The sequence below is a fragment of the Blennius ocellaris genome, assembly GCF_963422515.1.
Source record: "Blennius ocellaris genome assembly, chromosome: 2".
Taxonomy (NCBI): Eukaryota; Metazoa; Chordata; class Actinopteri; order Blenniiformes; family Blenniidae; genus Blennius; species Blennius ocellaris.
The window spans coordinates 2,734,913-2,755,390 of record NC_137651.1 but is presented as its reverse complement, the minus strand read 5'-3'; the positions used below and the strand labels follow the sequence as shown (position 1 = coordinate 2,755,390).

General features: G+C 46.9%; 1 protein-coding gene across 1 annotated transcript in view; it reads left to right on the top strand.

Annotated features, from left to right (window-relative positions):
• Positions 1-19,708, top strand: part of sptbn4b (spectrin, beta, non-erythrocytic 4b) — a gene marked incomplete at its 3' end in the record, with an annotated part of 130,562 nt that extends 110,854 nt beyond the window's left edge. Inside the window, exons 34-43 of the mRNA XM_080505456.1 lie at positions 516-760; positions 2,961-3,099; positions 4,632-4,716; positions 5,069-5,265; positions 9,572-10,707; positions 11,304-11,364; positions 12,655-12,914; positions 17,442-17,612; positions 18,304-18,346; positions 19,385-19,708. Of these exons, the coding sequence (XP_080361582.1) occupies positions 516-760; positions 2,961-3,099; positions 4,632-4,716; positions 5,069-5,265; positions 9,572-10,707; positions 11,304-11,364; positions 12,655-12,914; positions 17,442-17,612; positions 18,304-18,346; positions 19,385-19,708 (2,661 nt within the window). The remainder of the gene's footprint in view (positions 1-515; positions 761-2,960; positions 3,100-4,631; positions 4,717-5,068; positions 5,266-9,571; positions 10,708-11,303; positions 11,365-12,654; positions 12,915-17,441; positions 17,613-18,303; positions 18,347-19,384) is intronic.
• Positions 19,709-20,478: the final 770 nt, after the last annotated feature.

Genomic DNA, 20,478 nt, shown 5'->3' with positions numbered 1-20,478 from the left:
CTTCGGCCAGTTAGCATAAAAAATATCCCTAGAAGCGACAGCCAGAGTGTTTTGGAGGTCGAATTTTCATTTCACTAGGACTTTAAGCTCAGATTATCTTTTGTTCTCTCAGTTCTAATAAAAGCCGCTGAAGTATTTTTGTGATTTAATTAGATCACGTCATAATGAAATATCTGTGTATTTTTTAGACTTTGTTTCTTTCAGTCTCATCAGAAAAGTGACCTCCTTTCTCTGCATTTAAATGTGCTTCTCTGCCATGCACCTGGGGAACAGAAGCAGTGGTACATTTTTACTGAGAAGCGGTGCAAAAAACAAACCCACAGCTGCTCTGTGTGAACTGCAGCGACAGAGCCTGCTCCGTTTGGACCTGAATAAACACAGCTGTCAAAGCAGCTGTTGCTTGTGCGTCATTTGGAATACAAACTCCATCCCTCTACAATTTCTTTTTTTTTTCTTTTTTTAACATTTCAAATGTCGCCGTTTCCTTAAAAACCCTCCTGGCCCCACTCTCTCAGGTGCGTCAGCTGCAGGAGAGCGCCGCCCAGCTCAGGACGGTGTACGCTGGCGAGAAGGCCGAAGCCATCGCGTGCCGCGAGCACGAGGTGATGCAGTGCTGGAAGGAGCTGCTGACGTCCTGCGAGGAGTGCCGGGTGCGCATCACCACGGAAACGGACAAGCTGAGGTTCTTCGGGATGGTCCGGGACCAGATCATGTGGATGGAGTCGATCATCTGTCAGATCGGGACAGGAGAGAAGCCCAGGTATCTGCAGCGCGGCCACGAGAGGGCGAATGGCTGGGGGGAGGGGAGGGTGTTATGCATTAGCAGCAGATATTGTACAGGACAGTTACATGCAAATCACATCACATCCATCACAGATTGAGCTGTGAGGATCTGGTGAAGATCACACTGCTCACAGACAGAGACAGTCATTCATTCACATGCTCAGGGTCAGTGTGTCCTCTGGGTCGCTGTAAAATTAACAACAGGCTTTAGTCTGAGGTAAGTGCTGGTCTAAATATGTCCACTAGGGGGGTCACACGGTTTCAGTAAGAGCTGAGGTGATAAGGAAAGAGTTAAGACCCGGCAAAGCCTGACAAAGTACCATCTAAGTCAGTGTTTTTCACCCTTTTTTGAGCCAAGGCACACTTTTTTCTTTGGAAAATCTGGAGGCACACCACCACCCGAAAATGTTAAAATGTGAAACTCTGTAGCCTCTACACTTTAACAATATAAAGTCATTCTCATCAAAGTTTTATCAACAGGAATCAAATAAATACAGAAAAAAAGAATTTCCCAGTTTCTTTTTTTTATTGTGACTCCCTCAGTGTGAAACCTGGACCTGATGGATGAAGAGCTGAGATCCTGGTTCACATTCTTCCTTTTCAAAAACTTCTCCATCACTGTCACTGACACAGTACTTTGATACAAGATGGTAGCAGGAGGTGGAGATTAACCACACTGACTCTGTTAAGTTTCTATTTCACCGGCAAAGTTCTGTGCTGCCCTCTATTGGCGAAGAGTATTTATACATGATTACTGTGCAACACACTGTCGGCTGTGAGAGCAAATGTTTTTTTCGAAAAAAATGTGAAATTGGATAATTTCCCACCGCACACCTGACTAGTTCTCGCGCAACACCAGTGTGCCGCGGCACAGTGGTTGAAAAATGAAGAGAAGAGAAAGTAACAGACAGTGTTCAAGAGGAAAATGCATTAAACACAAATATTTTCACCACAAAATTTCTTCTTTCTAAAATTAAAGGAAAACTTGAGAGCTTTTTTTGCATTATTTTTATTTGTATTTCAAGCAGACAGTGACCCCGGAACTTTTGACAGCCCCAGTTTAGAGTCAACCCCTCAACCTGCATGTCTTTGGGTTGACTGGTATAAGCAAGAGTACCTTGAAACAAATCCACACAGCAATAGAACACGCAAGCTGCATTCAAAAAGATCTTGTGGCTCACAGAAGGAGGATTTTAGGTTTCAAGTAGTGATTGATAAACAGGATGATCTCCAATAGCAAAGAGGTTATTATTGCAATCTGTCTGTGTGACCATTTGAAATTATGACCAAAACTAATAACCACACTGATCAAACAACCAACCACTGCTTCAAGAATCATCTACCTTGTGAGAATCTGTCAGAGAGGAATGAAACATGACAAATGACACTGCATTTCTTTATTTTCTCACAAGCTTGTATTACATGTCAGACTCTAGAGATCTATTGATTTAAAACAGGGGTGTCAAACATGTGGCCCGAGGGCCAGAACCGGCCCACCAGACGATCTAATCCGGCCCGCCATGGGATTTTTGAAGTGTGAGGTATTAAAAATGAAAAGTGACAGAGGCTGATCTGAAAACACTGGTTTGGCAAAAATGACAGTCAAAACCGCCCTTGGTCAGAATTTGACCCCCAACATTAATGCATCTGTGGAGGTCACATAACACAACGCCTTTCACAATAAAACAACGCGTCCAACTTATGTGAAGTGATACTTTAGACACATAAACTCAAAACAATTTCCAGATTATGGCAAATTGGTTTAATCCTGACTAAAAAATAAGATATCCAGATACAGGTGACTGAGGGCTTTTTTTTTTTTGCAAATATAATAATATCTGATTAACTTTAATATGTATATTTCAGAATAGACTGGCAAATTGTTGCAGTTTCAAAAGGATCAAAAGAAGGAAAGACTTTGCATTTGTCCGTATTTCGTTGTACCTGTTACAATGACAATAAAGACGATTCTGATTCTGATCTGCAGTTTAATATGTTGTTTGACTTGTTCGGCCCTCCAGAGGTCAGATCAGGTTGGATGTGGCTCTTCAACTAAAATGACTTTGACACCCCTGATTTAAAACTTTAGAACTTCCAATAGCAGCACACTTCTTTTGTGTGCAGTTTAAAAAACGTTTGTGTGCGTGTGTGTGTGTGTGTGTGTGTGTTCGCTGCAGGGATGTGTCCTCGGTGGAGGTGCTGATGAATTATCACCACAGTCTGAAGAGCGAGGTGGAGGCTCGCAGCCGGAGCACCCTGGAGTGTATCGAGATGGGAAAGACCCTGCTGGCTGTGAGGAACCCGGCAGCTGAGGAGGTGAGGGCCCACAAGTAAACCTCAAGGAGGACAAACTTCAGTCTCCTTCACCGCATCACTCCACAGCAAAACTAAACATTCAACGTCGACGACGTTCAATAATAATGCGTCTTATTTCAAGGCGCGTCTTAAAGCACCTAAGTGCTGTTTCCAGTTCAAGGCGTCAAATTGACCCATTTACACGCGACAAACAGCTGCGGTCTGACATTTCGTTGCATTAGAACCTCGTCCCAAACATCATCTGGAATCCGTACTCCCAAATCTGCCTGCATTAGAGTTTTGAGTGCAGTAGAACAGTGATTCCCAACCGGGGGTACACGGACCCCTAGGGGTACGCGAGGGTATTGCAGGGGGTACGCAGACAGATTATAAATTAGCCTACAGTATCCACACACAAAAAAAAAAAAATTATACTATATTATATTGTATTATATCATGAATTTTAGTAAGGCCATACGTTTATTTTCCATGAGTAGCAGTTCGTCCACAGTGATTATAACACTACAATGCACATAACATGAAAAGACTATAAAGTGGCGCGCTTTAAAAAAAAAAAAAAAAAAAAGGTTCACGTTCTTGCTGCGGGCGCGCACGATTCGCGAAGCTAGCTAACTCTAGCTGCATACCGACTGTAAACATGGATGCATGGCTAGGCAGGAGTAAACGTCCAGCTACCGCTACTGCTACCGTCGCCTCGGACGCAGGCACAGGGGAGCCCAGTGAAAAAAGGAATTATGAAAGACCTATGAAAGACAAGCAAGCGCAAGTGTCTCATTAAAAGGTATGTTTTTACACTCACAATAATTGTTTTATTTAAATGAGCAGTTGGATAGATAGAAAGACAAAGGGTTAAATATAAGTACACATTAAGGCGAATAATCACACATGAGAGAGGGGGTACTTTTCACATGGAAACCAGCTCAAGGGGTACACTGGTCGAAAAAGGTTGGGAACCACTGCAGTAGAAGAACACGAAAGGTGACAGATCTTTAAAGCATGTGGAAGAGATCTTTCCTCTCTGACATTGTTTGTGTCTAATGAACTCAGCTCCACAAGTCTCTACTGTGAATTCCACGTCTGTTGAATCTTTGAGCTGTTTTTGCACCTTTTAACATGTTGAATAGCAGGGTCAGTGTTCTATCAGCCACGGTCTTTGTCGCCTCCATGTTCCTCAGAACGCAGCGCATGAAGCATCTGATCGACACAATATGTAGCAGACATCTGCGCAACGTTTCATCTGTATGAATCGGATCCGTTTACATGGACCCTGATCAGATCCTAAACATTGTTACATCACCGCCTCCGATCCCATCGTCACTTCAGTACTCAGCAAACTCTTTTATAAACTCTTGAGCAGTTGGATTAGTGTGTTGAAAATATTATAATGGTTGTGAATTGAAAAAATAAGTCCGTTTGAGTATACACTGCAATAAATGCGCTTGATCTTTAATACATAGGATTAATTGAACATTTATTAAAATGTGTTGTTTTCGTTTTAACTTGAGAGGTGATGCTGTGACTCTGCTTCTCAGATCAAGGAGAAGCTGGACAAGGTGATAGGGAAACAGCACGAGCTGACAGAGCGCTGGGACAAGCACTGGGAATTCTTACAGCAACGTGAGTTCAAACGCACATTCTCCAGTTGCTAATACTGATTCTCTTCCGTGTCGTGGAATTCCAATGAAATGCGGCGTGAATGTTCAGTTTGAGGTCGCTTGTTACGTTACGTTTGTCAGCTAGGGACACGTATGAAAGTGGCCTGGATCTGATTTGTGGTGTTCTAAAGAAATACAAATGTGAGTTACATTAGCAAATCCTACTTAGCCCTTAAATTGTTTTACATGACGTGTTGGGCTGCAGGTCATAGAACAGATCAGTGAGCTGAAAGACAAATGCACAGGAAGTGTACAAACTAGAAATGAAGAAACGTTTGCTTATTTCTTTTATGTCTCCTTCTCCCCGGCCGCAGTGTTGGAGGTGCACCAGTTTGCGCAGGAGGCGGTGGTGGCCGAGGCGTGGCTGACCGCGCAGGAGCCCTTCATCAGCAGCAACGAGCTGGGCGCCAGCGTGGACGAGGTGGAGCAGCTGATCCGGCGACACGAGGCCTTCCGCAAGGCGGCCGCCACCTGGGAGGAGCGATTCAGCTCACTGCGGCGGCTCACCACGGTAATCACCGCCCACGTCGTCACCGGGTGACTTGGTCGTGGCTCCTGGAGAACGAGGCTTCATGGGGACGTTGAAAGGTCCCATATGAAGCAAAATTCACTTTCTAATGGTTTTCTAACAGTAACAGTGTCCCCGTAGCCTGTGTGAGGCTCCAGGTGGGAAGACAATATGTCACCTCACTCACTTCCTTCACTTTTTAGGTAACGTGTGCTCATACAGGCGATTGAGAGATTTTCCCTTCATTACATCATACGGGGAAATATCTCCCTCTGACAGTGGAGCTCTGCCTCGCTGATATACTGAATGAATTCATTATAGTTTGAAAAACTGTTACAGTTAGCAGGAGCTAGCAGGAGCTATTTGGTAGTTACTATAAAAAAACAAAACATATTACATATTCAAGTAACATATTCAGACACACAATATTTTTATCTCACCATCTTGAGGATTCTCTCCCGGGTCAAATTCTGGTTCAAACTGCTTGAACGACAGCATTTCTACGAGTCATGACAATAAATTTACCCTCTATATTAGCACATGGTACCGGTGTTTCGGATTAAGTGGTTTCCCTGTTAATCAGTGACTGAGTTCCTTTGGTGTCCATGGTTGCTGCTATTAACAACGTATCTTAAAGTAAAACTCACAAAATGCACGACAAAATGCACAAACTGCGTCTGTCAGGACGACTACAGATTTGGGATGCTAAGTGGTCACCATTTACCAGGGAAACCACTTCATCTTAAACACTGGACAGCTCTTCTACCTGAGAGGAGCATGAAGTCGGTGTGGACCAGTGCTTCTCAAATGGTGGGGCGTGGTGGGGTGTCAGGGGGGGCGTGAGGTGGGCGCGACTTTCAGTATTAGTGTCTTTATTCATGCTTGAACGATAAAAAAAGGGCCTCCAGCCACTAGGTGGCAGCAGTGCTCACACTTATCAACAGGCTGCCTGTTCAACCAGTAGAGTAGAAGAAGTACTACACATGAACACCGGTGTACAGAGCTGGCGGAGGAGAGGTGGAGAGGTGGAGAAGTTTCTGACAGGAGTGAAAAGAAAAAAGGATGAGGCGTCAGAGGAAAAGAAAACAGGTGAGAGTAAACATAAAGCTAGTAAGAGCAGGAGATATGACGATGCTACGTCGCCCTTGGGTTTACCGTGAACACGTCGGAAACCAGGAAACACCCGTTTGTGTTTTATGCCTAAAAACTCTGGCAGCGGAGCATGAAACCAAATAAATGAAGACGGCACCTGGAGACCATACACCATACACCTGGAGACTATACACCATACACCTGGAGACCGTACAGCATACACCTGGAGACCATACACCATACACCTGGAGACCATACACCTGGAGACCATACACCATACACCTGGAGACCATACACCATACACCTGGAGACCATACACCATACACCTGGAGACCATACACCATACACCTGGAGACCATACACCTGGAGACTATACACCATACACCTGGAGACCGTGCAGCATACACCTGGAGACCATACACCATACACCTGGAGGCCATACACCATACACCTGGAGACCATACACCATACACCTGGAGACCATACACCATACACCTGGAGACCATACACCTGGAGACCATACACCATACACCTGGAGACCATACACCATACACCTGGAGGCCATACACCATACACCTGGAGACCATACACCATACACCTGGAGACCATACACCATACACCACACACCTGGAGGCCATACACCATACACCTGGAGACCATACACCATACACCCGGAGGCCATACACCATACACCTGGAGACCATACACCATACACCCGGAGGCCATACACCATACACCTGGAGACCATACACCATACACCTGGAGACCATACACCTGGAGACCATACACCATACACCTGGAGGCCATACACCATACACCTGGAGACCATACACCATACACCTGGAGACCATACACCATACACCTGGAGGCCATACACCATACACCTGGAGACCATACACCATACACCTGGAGACTATACACCATACACCTGGAGACCGTACAGCATACACCTGGAGACCATACACCATACACCTGGAGACTATACACCATACACCTGGAGACCGTACAGCATACACCTGGAGACCATACACCATACACCTGGAGGCCATACACCATACACCTGGAGACCATACACCATACACCTGGAGACCATACACCTGGAGACCATACACCATACACCTGGAGACCATACACCATACACCTGGAGGCCATACACCATACACCTGGAGACCATACACCATACACCTGGAGGCCATACACCATACACCTGGAGACCATACACCATACACCTGGAGACCATACACCATACACCTGGAGACCATACACCTGGAGACCATACACCATACACCTGGAGGCCATACACCTGGAGACCATACACCATACACCTGGAGACCATACACCATACACCTGGAGACCATACACCTGGAGACTATACACCATACACCTGGAGACCGTGCAGCATACACCTGGAGACCATACACCATACACCTGGAGGCCATACACCATACACCTGGAGACCATACACCATACACCTGGAGACCATACACCATACACCTGGAGACCATACACCTGGAGACCATACACCATACACCTGGAGACCATACACCATACACCTGGAGGCCATACACCATACACCTGGAGACCATACACCATACACCTGGAGACCATACACCATACACCACACACCTGGAGGCCATACACCATACACCTGGAGACCATACACCATACACCCGGAGGCCATACACCATACACCTGGAGACCATACACCATACACCCGGAGGCCATACACCATACACCTGGAGACCATACACCATACACCTGGAGACCATACACCTGGAGACCATACACCATACACCTGGAGGCCATACACCATACACCTGGAGACCATACACCATACACCTGGAGGCCATACACCATACACCTGGAGACCATACACCATACACCTGGAGACCATACACCATACACCTGGAGACTATACACCATACACCTGGAGACCGTACAGCATACACCTGGAGACCATACACCATACACCTGGAGACTATACACCATACACCTGGAGACCGTACAGCATACACCTGGAGACCATACACCATACACCTGGAGGCCATACACCATACACCTGGAGACCATACACCATACACCTGGAGACCATACACCTGGAGACCATACACCATACACCTGGAGACCATACACCATACACCTGGAGGCCATACACCATACACCTGGAGACCATACACCATACACCTGGAGGCCATACACCATACACCTGGAGACCATACACCATACACCTGGAGACCATACACCATACACCTGGAGACCATACACCTGGAGACCATACACCATACACCTGGAGACCATACACCTGGAGACCATACACCATACACCTGGAGGCCATACACCATACACCTGGAGACCATACACCATACACCTTACATCCCAGTTATGTCAGTAAGCCACTGGAGTTTTTTCATCGTAAACTTGATGAGTATGGCCAACAAGCCGGTCATTGTGTCAGCGCGGCATCAGTAAACAAAAAAGCCTGTTAGCCTCTTAAAAGTTGCCCACCACATCGCAAGGTGCAAAAACCCTCACACCATAGCAGAGGAGCTAATCCTCCCCGCGGCATTGGACATGGTCACAATCATGCTCGGTGAGAAAAGTGCTGAGGCACTGAAGACTGTCCCTCTTTCAAATGAGAGACGTATATCTGACATTTCAGACCACCTCCAAGAACAACTAGCAGAACTTCTTACTGTTTAAAGTTTTGAATGTTACTGTGTTAAGTTTTTAAAAATGCACATCCCAGTGAATCATTTGCACTTTTTCTGTTTTGAGAATCACAATTCATAAACTTGGAAATTGCTTTAAGTTGTTCTCAGCTCATTTTATTAATTTATTTTGATAATCAGGCGATTGTATGCAGAATGCTGGTGCCAGCAACTCATACAGTGGTTTATACAGATAAATAAATAAATATTATCAGGTTCTCAATGGTAGTACAATTCGGGGGGGGGGGGGCTGAAAAAAATTCTGTCCTCTAGGGGGGGCATGACAGAAAATAATTGAGAACCACTGGTGTGGACAGACACAGAAACTGTTCTCCGGAGAGTCACTAGAGGGACTTTTAGACTGAAACTTCAGGACCAAGGCTGGATTTGGGGAAATTTATTTTGAATCCCATGTTGTTGGATGTCTGACAATATGAAAACATTAAAAAAAAAAACTGTCTAATCTGGGACCATAAAGTGAGTTGGTGAATCTGCCCCCCCCCCCGCAGGTGGAGAAGTTGAAAGCAGAGCAGAGTAAACTGCCCCCGACGCCGCTCCTGGGGCGAAAGGTCTTCCTGGAGCCTCAGGATGCGGCGCCCAGCCCCTCCACTCTCCCCCGCCTCCCCATCTCCCCCGTCATGAGACAGACCATCTACGAACAGAACGAAGCCAGCTCTCCTCCCTCGCCGTCGCCGGCCACGGCCACGCCCTCGCCGTCCTCGGCGGCCCGGCGGCTCGGCTCAACAGTAGCCAGCTACACGCCTGTGATGAACGGCTCCAGTTACCGGCACACCCTGGAGGCCCGGCACGCCGCCACCGGCGGCAGTGGTGGCGGCGGCGTGGTGGGCGTGGCCGCCGGTCTCGGCCACCCCGCCCCCTCCTCGATTGCGTCTGTTGCCACGGCGGCCATGTTAGTCTCGGCCAATCAGGCGCGGGAAAGCACCAGCACGGCGAGAGAGCAGGTCACGAAGGCCATGAGCCACCTGCAGCCGGCGCAAGCGGCCAGGGAGCTGGAGGTCAAGGCGTCGCCGTATCTACGGCAACCGAAGATCAAGCACCTGGACGACGCCGTGACGCCGCTGCTGGTGGCCAGCCGGCTGGAGAAGGCCCGGGAGCGGGAGCGTGAGCGAGGGCGGGAGAGAGACGCGGTGATGGGGGAGATCGGGACGGTGGAGAGGGCGGAGGTGGCGGTGATGGCCGAGGTGGTGCTTCAGGAACCCACCCGGGAGCGTCTGCACAGCGAGCCCAGCAGGGGGCGCCGGGCGTCCCGGAACGACCCCCCGGGCAACGCCGAGCCACAGGTGCAGACGCACGGCCACCAGCGGGACCCCCGGCTGGAGCGGCAGCTGTCCAGCGAGCAGCTGATCCAGGCGCGGCGGGACGAGCTGCCCCAGGAGGTGTGGAGGGAACACGCCGAGCGGCGGGAGAGGCGCACGCTGGAGAGGCAGACGTCCAGCGAGCAGGAGGGCCCGGGCGGCCACGGGGGCCACGGCGGCCACGGCGGCCACGGGAGCCACGGCAGCCACGGCAGCCACGGGAGCCACGACAGCCGGAGGAGAGAGCGGGACCGACACCGGCTGGAGAGGCAGGAGTCCAGCGAGCACGACACCGGGAAGGAGCACTCGGACCGACGCTCAGGAGGAGGGTGAGACCGACACACTCGGGTGGATACGCGACTCGTGACCTCAGATCTCCACACGTTTGATCTCTGCTCCTTTATTTCCGCGTCGGAAACTCAAAGCAGGGTTGTAACTTGAAACAGTAGATTGGTGTGTTTTCACAGCCACACGGAAGTGGTTGAGTTGTTTCAGTGACCCATGCGCATATGGCGTCAGCACGTTGTAAGAAATTAAACACCTGTCACGCTGCATCCAGTTGTTTTTCCAAGCGAGACAACTCGTTCTCAGTTAAGGATTCAAAGAAACTACAAAGTGGCACCATTAGAGGTGAAGAACTCCACTTTCACCATGTTGGATCATTTGAGTTCACACAATGCCAGTAAATATTCTTTAAAAGCTTTGACGGGGTTACTAATGGTGGGGTATATTTCAGATATTCTGACCCAAAACACATTAAAAAAAAAAATCCAGAAATTCTGCATTATGATCTTATCTGCATGAATTTCATGGTGAATCACCATGAAGGAAAACAAATGAAATTTTTTTTTTTACTGCCAACTCTTAATGTGACTTACTGTGTGATTGTCTAACTGCTATTTTATTTTAATTTTTTCCCTTGCAGAGAAAAAAGATCCACACTGGCAGAGATTGTAGAGCAGCTGCAGGAAAGAGAAGCAGCACAGGTCTGAATTGTGTGTGTGTGTGTGTGTGTGTGTGTGTGTGTGTGTGTGTGTGTGTGTGTGTGTGTGTGTGTGTGTGTGTGTGTGTGTGTGTGTGTGTGTGTGTGTGCGTGTGCGTGCGCGCGCGCGTGCGTGCGTGTGAAATAGTTTGTTTTATATTTTTCATCTCATCGACTGAAAATAAATATCAAAACTTAGTTGTGCTGATAAAAACAAATGCATTTGTTGTTTTAGCAGATAGACAAAGTTATTCCTGATGACTTCCTAATGGAATCACAGCCAAAACACACACATACGGCGTCACACTCTTTTCTCATAAAGTGACTCTTTGTAACGCTACATTCTCTTTTTGTAGTATTTTAGTGTTTTGCTTCATTGGAAATAGACCATTTTACTATAATGTTATCCTTTCGTTCATTTTAGCTGAATTAAGGCTTTTTATCCAGGCATTTATTGACTTTATTGCTCACATATAACAACGCGAACGACCCCCAAAAGATTCATCCATTCATCCTTCATCTTCTTGAGAACCGGCACGAACTTTTGCACTAGTTTGACCTTCGGCAGCTCATCTGTTGGATCTGAACGCCAATGCGAGAGCCGCCAATTTGTAGATGCTCTGAACCTGTCGTAGGTCAAAACGTTCGCCTCTTGTCTCATCTGTTAGATTTTTTTGACACACACACACTTTTGCGCGCGAAAATAAACAAACAATTTTAAATAGACTGTTGTGATTTATACCCAGATGAGGAATGATCTCTTCTATTTATTTATTTATATATTTATTTTATTTATTTATCTATTTTTTTTTTTCCAATCTTTAATGTCCGTCTTTTACGTGGTATGAGTGTGTGTGCAAATGTTTATGTTTGTATCGTAGGTTTGTGCCATGTGTCCAAGGTTATATGACCTGAGCGGGGTGGGAGGGTGGGGGTGGGTTAAGGGAGGGGGGCATGGGGGTCTTTATTACTTTTGAAATGTACCATTCCATTTGCATTTGATTTGAAAAATGTCAATAAAAAGAGTAGGTCTCAATAGACTGTCGTACAGTACAACACAATGGTTTGGATACAGAAATATTAATGAGGAAAAAACAAGAAACATCAACAAAAAAACAACAAAAAACAAAAACTAATTTGTTATGATGGTCATGTAAGGTTCCCATAACCTCTCAAAGTACATCTGTTAGATTTAATGATAAAGAGACAACTGTGGTCTTAATGTTTTGGCTGATCAGTGCCACTCACCCAGTGGTGAAACAATAAGTAAAGTTTGATGGATTCCCCCCTCCAGGCCCGCGGTGAGGTACCCCGCCTCCCAAACGGGATACCAGAGAAGTCTTCCCGTCTCGACCGGCCTCGAGCTCGGGACCGGCCCAAACCACGGCGCCGCCCTCGACCCAAAGAACCCGGAGAGACGACGACGCGGCGGTCCAGGTCGGCCCCGGCGCAGAGCGGCCCGGCGGTCCCGCAGCCGCCGACGCACACAGCACACCACGAGGGCTTCCTGTTCCGCAAGCTGGACATCGAGAGCCTGAAGAAGAGCACCAATAGGTGGGTGTTCGTGTGTCCAGCGAAAGGCGGCGTCGACGATGGAAGAGGGTGCCGGTGTCATGAGATTCAGACGCGTGTGCAGAAGCTCCGCCTTTATTTGCCGTCTGTGTGTCGTGACATTGGCATTTCCTCTGTTTGCTGATTTAAAAAAAAAAAAAAAAAAAAAGACACGATGGCAGGGGCATGACTTTAGCATGCGAAGCTAAGCAGCTAACACACTCCGCTGACACTGCGTCTGACGATCCAACGGCTGCATGACCAACACCGACAGACGTACACTGGCCACACTCACCTCATCACTACTGCGGCAGATAAGAAACCCAAGTTAACGCCGCTTGATAATGTGACAAACACTAGAAAGTCCAACTAAAAACGATCAACCAAAAAATGACACCGGCCTCAAAATACTTCAAATGCCTTGTATATTCAGACCTGTTTTTTTTTTTTTTTAATGGATAGAAAACTCAGTTCTTTAACAAAATGATATCTGGACAACCAAAGAAGCTTCTCAGACATGCTTTATTATATCTAAAAAAAATAATGTCTGTTCTAAAGTCCAAATAATTCAAATGTCTCTGGATCGAAGCAACGACAGAATAAAGGCTTCTCTTTGTACAGGAAGTCAAAATACCCAAGCAGAATCTGACTGGACCGATGAGTGAAAATGATGACGTGACGTGAATATTTTTTCAGTTATAGAAAATCCTGCGAGAACTAAATATCTCTTTCGCAAAGGTTGGAGTTTAACAGTCACTTTATGGGGAGTTTAACACTGGAGAGCGACTGTGGCTCAAAAATCGATTCGAAATGTATAAACAGAAATACTTTTTCATTTTCCTATACAAGGCTGCTCATTCTGTGGCTGAATTAAGGCGAACGAGAGAACGAGAAATTTCCGTTTTCACTTTCAAAAGCCACCCCAGCAAACGCCGCGACGTCTCCTTACGTCTGTTTGTGAGCTTTGAGTGCAGAAAGCATCAAAAACGCCACCGGCGGCCAAACTGCGTTATTGTTCTCTGCAAAGCGCCAGTTTAAATACGTCCCTTATCGTGGAAACCAGATGTTTTTCATGGACGTGCAAACCAACGCCCAGACAGACGTTTGTCCATTTGTAGTTTAGACAAATATAAACTTTCATTGAACTGAATCAATTCTGAACAGGACGACAGCAGATTTAACCACTTCCCGCAACTCCGCCTGAGCGTTTCAGTGTGACGAAAGTAATCATTTTCACACGATTTGTAGTGAATATTAATCATATCATCTCATCTAGCGTCAGTGATGCCTCCATCGTTTCATTCCAAACTGTTCCTTTGTGGCTTTTCGTGGCGAAAACACTGCCACGAGTTTGTGAGGATACATTTTCAGATTACTTTTCTCATATTCAAGTAGATTTGTGATGAAAATAATACAAGCGAGGGATGCACTGATCCACTGTTTTCAGCAGTAATTGTTGTTTGTAAAACCTGAGGTTGTAGTAAACCAGCCAACTCCTCTTATTAAAATGAAGGGAAAAAATACAAAAGCGAATTGGATTTTGAAAGTATTCCAAACTAATTTGTTGATGTTGGCTTCACAATACAAACATGTCGCAGCAACGACTGTAAAGTTTTCAGATTAAATATTTTAAATTGAAGTGCAAGAACTGGAGGAAAACAAACTGCATTGTCCAAAAAAACAATAACTGAATATGAGATAACTCGAGTAAGGTTGTTGCAGAAGCAGCTTTAAAGCTTTTAAACTGAACATTTGACCTTAAAGTGTAAGCAATGTAGAAATAATAAACATCAACATTATAGTATGTTTGTGTATAAAGCGAGGACTGTAGGACGGATTTGGATCCGTCCCGTCCCGAATCACAGCACGAATGATCCATAAACAGGAAGTGAGGAACCACCGCATGTATAAACAGCCCGCATGGCGCTTAAGATGCCTTCTGATCCAACACTAGAGTGAAACACAGCCCATTGAGTGGCTGCTGTGGCGTCTCTCTCTCTCTCACACACACACACACACACTAACTTCCACAGATGACCACGCCGCTTCCTCCAGCGAGATGCCACTGAGTCTCTCTCTCTCTCCCTGCACTGCCCCCTGGTGGCTGGGCTGACCACGCACAGCTAAAAACTCATCCCCCCCCCCCCCCCCCCCCCCCTTTCCAGCTGTGGATGAGTTCCCGCTCACTCGCCCACTCAACGCAATGGATGACTGTGTCGTATGTACATGCCCTGTTATGTACATGACAAGGTAAAGCATAATCCCGAATGGCTTCAGCCGGGACACGTGTGAATCTACAAGCTGCTCCTGGTTTGGCTTTCTGTATTCTCTCGTTACAAAGAAGGAGAGGATAGAGGAGGCCGGTGGGGGAGAACTGAGATTCAACTTGTCTCTCGTCTCTACCTGAAGAGACACTGAGTGAGATGTGTGCACATTGATACCCTGGTGTTGCCGGTCCGAGTCATGTGATAGGACACGATGCATGTGAAAGGTGTCTACTGTATCCAGGGGCCAAAACCTCCGTCAGAGGAAAACAGTCACACCGCGATACACTGAGAAGTGAAGAGAAACAACTATTTTGGTGAAAACATAGATGCTTCACGCTGAAGGCTGCAGAAAATTTGCAGCTTGAGAATCTTTTTTTTTCCTCCAAAATCAACTTCTCGTGAAGGAACTAACAGGAAATCAACCGCAAACTCTTTCAGAACGAACTAGATCGCCGTCACTCGTTACAAATCGACTCTAATAAAACAAATGTTTACCACGTCGGCAATCTCAGAGAGCCTTACATTGTGAGTCACATTCATGCGTTTGCGCACGTTCACACACCAGTGGTGACGGTTGACATGACAGTTTTGCGCTTCAGTGGCCAAGGGAACCTGAACTTTCTAACCTTGTGGTTTGAAAATGTCCTGCTGGACCGCCTCCAGCAGTCGTAAACATAAAAAACATATCTTTTGAGTGCAGAATAGATTTTTGTTTGCTTCGATTAGGTTTTTCTTTTGTATGATCAAAATGGTTAAAACGCTTGCTCAGGGTTGTGGCACAAATGTAATTCCATATTTATGAAGGAGGTGTGATAAGTGAAAGTAGAAGGAGGGATGAGTTTGAGGGTCAGTTACTGAATGAAAGAAAAACTGATGCAAGAGCAATAAGTTGAGGTTCAAATTGATTCACTGCGCGTGAATAGAATGAACACAAAGCTTCACGTTTTTGGTAAAAGATTCAACTTAATCATCTAATTTGGTAAAAAAAAAAAAAAAAGACCAGATGGAATTACATAATAAATTGTAGTCATTCTGTTGCAGAAATGTACTCTTTCCTTTTTCTTTTTCTTTTTTCAACATTTAAAGCAAACGCACCCATTAGAAATAGGACCTATTATGGTATGCACACAAAATTGTGTCATATTTAGAAACTACAGGTGTTCCTCTCAAATGTACCAACAAGTGTTTTCAGTTACTCCAGTGAGTTTCACTCTCAATGCAGTGAGTCGGGTTAGAAAAGTCCCGCATGAGGTTTATGGAAATATATGACTTGCCAATAACTGTGTAACTGTGTAAATGTTAATCTTTTCCCCAACGCGCACAGTTCGGACCGATAATAGATATGATCATGTAGACACCTTCTCACAAGCGCTTTTTATTGTACTTCATTCCTGTGGATATTTTTCAAATTGTGATATTAAAGTGCACACGGATGCTCTCAATAATGTCCACAGTCCTGTGTAAATGTTTCAGGCACTGACAGTAATGGATGTTTGCGTATTAATTGGATGTGCTCGTATTTTCTTTACCAACCAGCACAATTACCCACGTTTACATTTTGTTTTTTTGTTCGTTACAGAATCTTATCAATTGATATAATTACAATCTCTTATAATCTCTCAGCTTCTTCTCGTTCTTGGTGAAATTGGAGCTGAACACAGTTCTGTGTCAGTCCGATTGAATTTTCCCGAAGTGCCTGAAGCATTTATGTACCACTGTGTATCTCAACAGCAGCAGTTACGAAGAACTGCTGGGTGCATGTGAACTCGCTCACGGGGGGGGGGGGGGGGGGGATGAAAGAAAGAAGCATGCGGGGGTGTAAACGTGTTGCCCAAAATGACGTTTAACCGAACTCCTCTGTGTCTTTCCTCCTCCGTGCTGCTGGCTGCTCCTCTTGTCTCCTCCAAGGTAAGTCATATGTGTTTATAGCAACACACAAGCCGTATGTAGCCCCCCCCCCCCCCTCCATCCCCCCCTCCGTCTGTGCGTGCGTCTGTTCGTCCGTCCACCCGTCTGTGTTGGTTGGGCAGTGTGTTTCCTGCTCCCCTCTCGGGGCTGGTCCATGCCGCCTACCCACCTGTCTGCTCTGGTCAGGTGAGTGAGGTGTTAGCTTAGCGACCGTGACTCTACAGCTCAGCCTGACTAGGAAAGTCTCCCACTCCCCTCCCTTCCCCTCCCCCCCTTTCCCCTCCCCTCCCTCCATCCCACCCTCCTCCTGCACCTTACCCTCCTCCTCCTCCTCCTCCTCCTTCCCACACCACAGCAGGTCTTGGGTCAACCTGTACTGCGTGCTCAACAAAGGGGAGATGGGTTTCTACAAGGACGCCAAGAACACCGCCACGCCCTACAACAACGAGCCGCTGCTCAGCCTCTCCCACTGCCACTGCGACGTCACCAACGGCTACAAGAAGAAGAAGAACGTCTTCACGCTCAAGTGAGGAGCTGCCTGTCTACCCTTCTATAGCGGATAGATTCAGCGGATTGACATCGTCCACACGAGATCGCCGGTTCACGTAAATTGGCCGACCGTCTACACGAGGCGACGTTTTAGAAGCCTGAAAATGATTTTTTTTTTTTTTTACACGGGTCCCAGAGTGGGGAAATTGTAAAACCCGGCTCGGCTGTGAGGTGTGGACGACAAAGACGGTCATCTGTGGAAAAAAGATGACGCCCCGCCTCTCCTCCCCACCGCAGTCCGCCATGTCATCTAAAACTGCAGTTCCACCGCGCAGTACGTGACGTAGCGGGAGGTTAGCGTACTCGGTACCTCAACCGTACCACAACTTTTTCAGTCGGACCACGCGAAAACCCGCTCCGCAACCCCCCCCCCCTCACAGAAGGTGCGGTGGAACCACGGCTTAATAACCACAACAATGGTGGACTACATGCTGTATTTGTTTAGTCACAGCGCCCCTAAAGGCCTGGCATATGTACTACATGCCCTTAAGCCTCGTGTTGAGCCGTGTTCATAGTGCCGTGTGGACGGAGTTTATTTTGAGCCGAGGAGAATAAAAAATTGCTTTGGCTCACGAAGACGGCGCCTCAGTCGCCCTGCAGAACTTTCCTGTGAAACCGTTTGATCCTCCACTGTTAGAAAATGTTAAATTCCTCTCCTCTTGTTGCAGAACGAAGGACGGCAGCGAGTTTTTGTTTCATGCAAAAGATGAGGTGAGACATTCGCTGTGTTGTTGATGAAACCCTGAAGGAGAAAAAAATGATTTGACAAGTGTTTAACTGCTCGGGCATGTGTGACGGCCATGTTGTTGAATCTTTTGAAATACTTGGAAACCCTTCAACCGTTAATACTCTTCAAGTGTTTGTCATCCTATGTTTTATACTTCCTTTGAATAAACCAGAAATTTCAATTAAATTAAAAACGTCTTTGACAAAGAAGATCTGGCCGAGGCAGCAGCTGTACAAAACCAAGAGCTAAATAAAACAAATGCAGAAATGAAGAATACAAGAGAAGGATGTCTATTCAAGGACATTAAAAAAACAGGGACTTTCCATTTTTCTCTGCAGACAGTGACGAGTATTAATTTCTGAAATAAAAGCCAATCTAGAAGGAACCTTCTCATTCGTCCATACTCACAAGTAGATGTAAAATATGTTGTCATCTGCAAACAGACCGATTGAGTGTCTTCACCTAAATCATTCATACAACCATTAATACCAATTGAACCTTGTGAAATGCACAGTCCCTTTGAAAGTGTTTACAGAAAGCACCACCTTGAAATCTGCAGACACATCCTGAACAATCTCCCAAAAAAGCAAAACGCACTGATGAAAACATGTGGGTGAAACTGAGAAGATTGACATACAAAGCTGCTTGTTGTAGCTACTGAAGCTGGTCCCGCAATTTTAGTCATTTCACTCCCAGCTTTAAGACAGCTTCTTCTCCCATAGAACAACACCTGTTTTGTTAGTTTCTCAGAGCTCAGAGCAGTGGGAAGTTCCCAGTTTGACAGCGTTTAAGCCGTTTAAGTTCAAAGTGTGTGGAAAAAAAGTAGCGGCTGACGGTCCAGACATGATGAAAGGTTCCGGTTCGCGCCGTACGCTAGAAAAAGGTCCCAGTACGCTGAAGGGTAAAAATGTAAAGTGCCGGTGCTGAAAGAGAAGGGACAAAAAGCAGAAATCGTAATGTTTGGTCACTTTCCGGGTGAATAGTTGTTTTAAACGTTGGCTCTGTGTCGTCTTTCCTGGCAGGACGACCTCAAAACCTGGGTGAGCAACATCACCGCCAGCATTACGGAGCACGAGGAGATTGCCAAATGGGGCCAGCCCCAACCAACTACCTCATCCACCGACGAGGGCACGCGGCGCGACGGCAGCAAGGCAGACAACAGGTCGGAACGGGGCGGCGAGCGCTCGGACCGGGGCGAGCGAATCGAGCGGGCCGACAAAGAGAAGGAGAAAGAGAGGGAGAAGGAGAAGGAGAAGGAGAAGGAGCGGGGCGAGCGCTCCGAGAGGTCCGATCGGGGCGGCAAGTCGGACGCGAAGCGCTCAGAAAAGTCCAGCAAGAAGAAGTGACCGCGGCGGTAGAACCGGCCGGGATTAAAGCGTACGAACTCCGATTGGGAGGCGGGGGGCCTGAGACTGGTAGGGACCCCCCCCCCCCCCCGCTTTCCTTCTCTCTGCCTCCAACACGTCAACACAGCAGCTGTGTTTGGATGGAAAGTGACCCCGGCGCTCTCTCATAGGACGGGACAGGGACGGATTGGATTCTCTCACTGGATCTCTCTTCTGTGTCTCTGTGAGAACACACAGGAACGCCGTCGCCTCCCCCCCCCCCCCCCCCCCCCCCCCCGGTGGCTGCTTCAGAGAACTGCAGGGGGTGGAGCCTTGTGCCGCCGGCCAGCGGCGGCGAGAGAGAGAGAGAGAGAGACGGGACAACCGGAGGCTGTTACTGAAAGCTGGTAGTTCGAGAAATCGTAGCTCATACTGTTCCATGTTTGTTTTTTCTATGAGACGAGCTGTATCTGTATGTATTTCCTGTCTGTCCGTCTTATCTACCCTATCTATCGTCTGTCAGTAAGTCGCGGCATCCTACACTTTTGTCTTATTACTCCTTGGAACGTGAAAGAGATTGAAATGATGCCAAAATACATCCGATTGTTTTCCCCTCTCTCACTTCACTTCATCCGTCTCGAGGTCCGAAGTTCAGCCTCGCTTTGACAACATTCATCTGCTTTTCCTACAGAGGAGGACGACTCGAGATGAGAGAGGAAAGCTGAGCAGAGCATGCAGACATAAGTTATTGCAAGTAGATCGAAAGGCCCCGAAGCTCAACCAGTCCTCAG